Source organism: Penaeus japonicus, unplaced genomic scaffold (genome assembly GCF_977035675.1).
Source record: "Penaeus japonicus unplaced genomic scaffold, GWHDUDI00000001_assembly GWHDUDI00000011, whole genome shotgun sequence".
NCBI lineage: Eukaryota > Metazoa > Arthropoda > Malacostraca > Decapoda > Penaeidae > Penaeus > Penaeus japonicus.
In genome coordinates this window covers 42,574,216-42,581,448 of record NW_028234413.1, presented here as the reverse complement: position 1 = coordinate 42,581,448, position 7,233 = coordinate 42,574,216, and the positions used below count along the sequence as shown (strand labels likewise).

General features: G+C 39.9%; 1 protein-coding gene across 1 annotated transcript in view; it reads right to left on the bottom strand.

Moving 5' to 3' along the window:
- Positions 1-543: 543 nt before the first annotated feature.
- Positions 544-7,233, bottom strand: part of LOC122254245 (lachesin) — a 96,717-nt gene continuing 90,027 nt past the window's right edge. Inside the window, exons 9-10 of the mRNA XM_086541470.1 lie at positions 2,874-3,139; positions 544-591 (exon numbers count right to left, since the gene is read on the bottom strand). Of these exons, the coding sequence (XP_086397596.1) occupies positions 544-591; positions 2,874-3,139 (314 nt within the window). The remainder of the gene's footprint in view (positions 592-2,873; positions 3,140-7,233) is intronic.

Below are 7,233 nucleotides of genomic sequence, written 5' to 3'. Positions count from 1 at the left end.
GTTATCACCAAATTATTAGTTATCACCAAATTATTAGTTATCACCAAATTATTAGTTATCACCAAATTATTAGTTATCACCAAATGAGTTATCACCAAATTATTAGTTATCACCAAATGAGTCATGGTTTTGATATTCAATATGGCGGATCTGTATCTCAATTAGCATGATTCTAATGATTTGCAATTTTGATTATCATTTTGAGAAGTGTGTCAAAAAAAGGAAGAATGATGTTTTTTGTAGAATGGGAAGAATGATAAATGGAGTGATTTAAGAATAAGTAGAATGACATGATGGATTGAAGATATTTAGATTAATGAAAGATGGTCAGTGACGTCAAAAATTCTGTGACGCCGTTAGGTTTGTGACGTCATGGGTTTTGTGACGTCATGGGATTTCTGACGTCATGGGTTTTGTGACGTCATGGATTTTGTGACGTCATGGAATTTGTGACGTCATGGGTTTTGTGACGTCATGGGTTTTGTGACGTCATCAACTTTGCGAACAAGCGAAGGCTGTAAATTCATGAATTCTGTGACATTGTCAAAATCTAATCTTGTAATAAGCATTGTCAAGATCTAAGTAGAATTCCTGTAATAAGTAAAAAAAATATGTATAATGTAATTTTAGAAATCGATACCTTCTCCCTTTTTTCATCATCTATTCATAAAATTCATTACAGTATCAGAGAGAATAATATATATTATATATATATATATTATATATATATACATATTACCGATATATATATATATATATATATATATATATATGTATGTATATATGTACATATATATATATATATATATATATAATATATATATAATATATATATATATATATATATATATATATACATATATACTTTCCTATCTACAATAGAAAGGCCTGATAATCTACTTAAAGTGTAATGATGATGACTGATGATGATGATGACTTACTGCTGCTATTACCATTATCAATATTGATATTAATATTATCATTATCATCATCAGTATCATTGCCATCACTACCACTACAATCAACAATTAGCATGAAATAATGACATCATTCAACATACATTAAAACGTTGATCTACCTCTAATCCCTATCTATTCTTATTCTCCTTCTCCTTCTATTTCCCTTCCTCCTTCCTTGTTTATTTTTCTTTCTACCTATCTTCTTCCCTCCTTATACTTCTTCCCCTTCTCCTTTCTTCCATTTCCTTCTTTGTTTCTTACCTTTTTCCCATTTGTTTCTTCTCCCTCTCTTTCTCCTTTGTTCCATCTTCTAATTCCCTCTTTTTCTCTTCCCCCTCATTCTTTACCTCTTTCCCTCCTTCCAACTTTTTCTTTCTTCTTCCTCCTTCTCCCTTCTATTTCTCCTCCCTCTCTTCTTCCTATCTTCTCTTTTCCTTCCTTCTTCCCCTTCTTTTCCCATCATCTTCCCACTTCCTTCTCCTCTTCCTTGTCCCTTCCTTCAAAACTTCTCCTTTCTTTCTTTCTCTCATTTCCTTCCTTCCTCTTTTCTTTCCCTCTCCGTTTTTTCCTCTTATTTTCTTCCCCTTTTCTTATTTTCGTTCTCCCATTCTTCTTTATCCTTCCTATCGTCTTTCTATTCTTATCCTATCACCCTCCCTTCTTGCTTGCTTCCTTCCCCTTCCCTTTATTCCTTTCTCCTTCTTCCCATTAACTTCCTATCTCCTCCTTTCTTTCTTCTTCTCTCCTTTCTTCCATTATCTTTCCCTCCTTTCTTCCATTATCTTTTTCTCATCTTCTCTCCTATGTCTTAACTCCTTCCTTCCATTTCCCTTCCTACTTCTTTTTATCTTTTTATATCCTCCTTTACTCCTTCCTTATTTATTCCTTCCTCCTTCTTTATTTCCCATCCCCTTCCTTCTTTCCTCCTTCTTTCTCATCATCTCCTCATCACCTTCCTCCCTTCTTCCCTTCTTTCTTCCCTCCTTCCTTCCATACGCCTTCCCTTCTTCCTTCCTTCCCTCTTCCCATCTCCATCCTCTCTCTTCCTTGCTTCCTTTATCTCTTTTTGTCTCCCTTCCTTCCATTCCCCTTCCCTCCTTCCTTCCCACCACCTTCTTATCTCTTTCTTCCTCCTTTCTTTCTTTCTTTCTTCCCATTTCATTCTTATATCCTACCTTCTTCCTCCCTTCCCATTACCTCCCCTTCCCTTATTCCTCCTTCCTTCCGTCTCCTTTCCGTACTTATTTCCTCCCTTTCCTCTACCCATCTCTTTCTTAAATCCTTCTTTCCTCCTTCCTTCATTCTTTTCTTCTCTCCTCCTCCTTCCTCCCTTCCTTCCTTCCCATCACCTCCCCTTCTCTTCTTCCTTACCTCCTCCTTCCTCCCTTCCTTTCTTCCCATCACCTCCCCTTCTCCCCTTCCTTCCCTCCCCCTTCTTCCCTCCTTCCTCCCCATCACCTCCCCCCTCCTTCCTCCCCTCCTTCCTCCCCATCACCTCCCCCCTCCTTCCTCCTCTCCTTCCTCCCCATCACCTCTCCATCCTCATCCCCCCTCCCTTCCTCCCCATCACCTCCCCATCCCCTCTCCCTCCCCCACTCCCTTCCTCCCCATCACCTCCTTCCTCCCCTCCCTTCCTCCCCATCACCCTCTCCCTCCCTCCCCTTTCCATCCCTCCCCCCTCTCCTTCCTCACCTCCCCCTCCTCCCCTCCATCCCCTCCCCTCCCTTCCTCCCCTTCCCTCTCCCCTTCCCCCTCCTCCCCCTCCTCCCCTCCTCCCCCCCCTCATTCCTCCCCATCCTCTTCCCTCTCCTCATCCCCTCCTCCCCATCCTTCCCTCCTCCTTCCCTCATCCCCTCCCCTTCCTTCCCCTTCCTCCCCATCCCTCCTCCTCCTCCCTTCCTTCCGCCACCTCGCCCTCAGCTTCGTCAGATAGTGCCCTTGTTGTCTCTCCTCGTCCTCTTCCTGGTCTTCCTCTCCCTCCTCCTCTTCCTCCCCGCCTCGCCCTCGTCTTCTCTCCTCGTCCATCCTCCTTCCTTCCTTCCCTCCTTCCCTCCTTCCGAGCTCAGAGTCGCCCCCGAGGTCGTAATCCTGCAGGATGGCTTGTTGCTCGTTGCCTGAGGTCTCCAGCATCATCTTGTTGCCTTTGCTTCCGACGCTGTTGGTGGTCTTGTAGTGGAATTCTGTGGGGGGGGGAGAGAGGGGGAGAGAGGGGGGGTTAGAGTGGGTGGTAGAGAGGGGGGGTTAGAGTGGGTGGTGAGGGTGGTGATTGGTGTGGGTGGTGGTGATTGATGGTGGTGATTGATGGTGATGGTGAGGGTGATTAATGGTGGTGATTGATGGTGGTGATTGATGTGGGTGGTGATTGATGTGGGTGGTGGTGAGGGTGATTGATGTGGGTGGTGATTGATGGTGGTGGTGAGGGTGATTGATGGTGGTGATTGATGTGGGTGGTGAGGGTGATGATTGATGTGGGTGGTGATGGTGATGACGATGTTGATGGTGGTGATGGTGATGACGATACTATTGGTTGTGATAGTGATGAGGGTGATGATTATAGTTGATAATGATCATTGATATTGAAGTTGATGATGATGACGATGATAATTACAATGATAATATGATACTGAAAATAATTTTGAACCTACACCCCGTCCTATCAACCCCCCCTCCCCCACCCCCATGCATACCCAATACTTACTCCCAATGACAGAATAATCCTCTCAATTATTTGTTGCAAACGAACACTTTTATGCCATATATCCTCATCCTTGCAATCATGCAACGCAATGAAACGGTAATCATGCGTATTAAACCCTCAACGACATTTAATGTACACTGGACTTGCTCTGTTGTTGTGTTCGATGACGTGCATTTGCATAACCATTAAACGTGTGTTGGATTATGAAAGGACCTTCCTCCATTTTTTTTTTTTTTTTTTTTTTTTTTTTTTTTTTTTTTTTTTTTTTTTTTTTGGGGGGGGGGGGGGGGGGGGGGGGGGGGGGGGGGCGGGGGGGCATCTCATGAATCTACGGTACATTTGTTATGATCCTGTTGCTGTGATGAATGCATGATAATGGGGATAATGAAGATGATAATGACGGTGTTTGAAAGGATGGGGATTTTAATGATGATGGTAGTAATGATAATGATTATGATAATTATGATGATATATGGTATTGATGATAGTAATGATGTTGATGAAAAGAACATTGCTGAAAACAGCTATGATAATTACATCATGAATTAATCATAATGATGTAATAACTATGGTTATTATCTTTATTATCATTATTGTTATTATGATGATAATCATGATAATGAAATTGTTGATAATGATAATATTAATGATAGTAACAAAGATCATATCAATGACAACAATCATAATTATAACAATAATCACAACAACCCTACAGTAATTAAGAATACATAAGTCCAAAGGCAAGATTCATTAAAAATAATAATAATAAATAAAACCAAACATCCAACTCCTTCTACTTCCCCCCTCCTCTCCCACTCCCTTTCCTCCCCCTTCCTCCCACCCCCCACCCCCCTCCCCTGAGTCAAGAGCGTTAATAGTGTAATGAATTCGAAGTTATATTTTCAGGTCTTAAGGACAGAGTTAAGCAAGACAAACTATCCATTTCCCGTAGCGGTCGTCTCCTCTTGCTCCAAGGCACGTGTGATAGCAGAATTAAAAGGGTTAAAGGAAACAAGAGGAAGGAGAAGAAGAGGAAGAGGAAGAGGAAGAGGGAGACTGAGAATTAAAAGGGTTAAAGGAAACAAGAAGAGGAAGAGGAAGATTAAGAATCAAAAGGGTTAAAGGAAACAAGAAGGAGAAGAGGAAGAGGAAGAGGAAGACGACGACTAAGAATTAAAAGGGTAAAAGGAAACAAGAAGAAGAAGAGGAAGAGGAAGACTAAGAATTAAAAGGGTTAAAGGAAACAAGAGGAAGGAGAAGAGGAAGAGGAAAAGAGGAAGAGGAAGAATTAAAAGGGTTAAAGGAAAGAGGAAGATGAAGAGGAAGACTGAGAATTAAAAGGGTTAAAGGAAACAAGAGGAAGACTAAGATTTAAAAGGGTTAAAGGAAAGAGGAAGAGGAAGATTAAGAATTAAAAGGGTTAAAGGAAACAAGAAGAGGAAGAGGAAGACTGAATTAAAAGGGTTAAAGGAAACAAGAAGAGGAAGAGGGAGAGGAAGAGGAAGACTAAGAATTAAAAGGGTTAAAGGAAACAAGGAGAAGAAGAGGAAGAGGGAGAGGAAGACAACAACTAAGAATCAAAAGGGTTAAAGGAAACAAGAAGAAGAAGAGGAAGACTAAAAATTAAAAGAGTTAAAGGAAACGAACGTAAGAGAAAAGAAGAAGAAGAGGAAGACGACGACTAAGAATTAAAAGAGTTAAAGTAAACAAGAAGAAGAAGAAGAGGAAGAGGAAGAGGAAGACTAAGAATTAAAAGGGTTAAAAGATACAAGAAGAGGAAGATGAAGAGGAAGACTAAAAATTAAAAGGGTTAAAAGAAACAAGAAGAAGAAAAGGAAGAGGAAGATGAAGACTAAGAATTAAAAGGGTTAAAGGAAACAAACGTAAGAGAAAAGAAGAGGAAGAGGAAGACGACAACTAGAGAAAGGAAGGGAAAAAAAAGATTCAAGAAGAATCGAATTGAAAAAGAAGAAAGAGAAAGAAAGGAAGAAATAAAGGAAATTCTAGATAAGACGAACAAGGACAAAGAAAGGGGAATAAAATAAGAAAAGAAAATAATCAATGATAAAGCAAATATTCATCTCTAATTACGAAAGAATAAAACATATAGAATATGGTTCAAACGCTTACGAAAAAGGATAGATAAAGCAAATGGAAATAAACAAAAGAGAAAATTCAACATTAAAGTGAAGTGTTTTCCTTCCTTTGTTAAAGACAACTCGTCAGACATTTCTCGTGTCTTGTATTTTATTATTAATGTTGTTCTCTATTTTCCGTTGGATTTATGTTATTTTCGTTTGTCTATCTTGTTTGATTTGACTATTTATTTATTATCTGTGCTCACTCTCTATCTATGTCTTTCTCTCTCTTTCTCTCTTCTCTCCTCTCTCTTCTCTCCTCTCTCTCTCTCTTCTTCCTCTCTCTCTCTCTCCCTCTCTCTCTTATCTCTCTCTCTCTCTCTCTCCCTCTCTCTCTCTCTCTCTCTCTTTCTCTGCTCTCTCTCTCTCTGCTCTCTCTGTCTGTCTCCTCTCATCCTCTCTCTCTCTTTCCTTCTCTCTCTCTCCTCTCTCTCTCTCTCTCTCTCTCTCTCTCTCTCCCCTCTCTCTCTCTCTCTCTCTCTCTCTCTCTCTCTCTCTCTCTCTCTCTCTCTCTCTCTCTCTCTCTCTCTCTCTCTCTCTCTCTCTCTCTCTCTCTCTCTCTCTCTCTCCTCTTTCTGTCTCCAGCTCTCGCGCTGTCATTCTCTCTCCTCTTTCTCTATTTTGATCTCGCTCTCTCTCCCTTCTCGCCCCCCCCCCCCCCCCATCTCTCTCTCTCTTCTCGCTCTATCTCTCTCTTTCTTCTCTCTTCTTGCTCTCTTTCTCTTTCCTCTCTCTTTTCGCTCTCTCTCTCTTTCCTCTCTCTTTCTCTTTCCTCTCTCTTCTCTCTCACTCTCTATCTCACTATCCTCTCTCTCGAAAAACAATAATCTCTCTCTTTCATAAAATCGAAGAAAAATAAAGGCACTGGAATAAAAAAAAAAATAAATAAATAAATACATCCTTGATATAAGAATTGTTTGAAGTCGTCTATAAAATCACAATATTCGAGGGATAAAAACTTTGTTTACGAATTTCATCCTTCATAAAATTTGTCCAAGATATATATCTATATATATATATATATATATATATATATATATATATAAATTTTTTTTATATATGTGTGTATATAATTATTTATATATATATATATATCTATCTTATATCTATATACTGTGTGTGTGCCTTTTTTCTCCCCTCTCTCTCTCTCTCTCTCTCTCTCTCTCTCTCTCTCTCTCTCTCTCTCTCTCTCTCTCTCTTTATCACATCTCTCTTTTACCTCTGTGTGTGCCTTTTTTCCTCCTCTCTCTCTCTCTCTCTCTCTCTCTCTCTCTCTCTCTCTTTCTTTTTTTTATCACATCTCTCTTTTGCCTCTGAAACATGTCGAGATTTTCTTTGCTTATAATCTCCTTATTTATCAAAGTAAATCTGGTTATGCTTATACCACGCACAGCCAAAGACACGAAATGACATTCAGAATAATTCTCTTCCCTTTTTT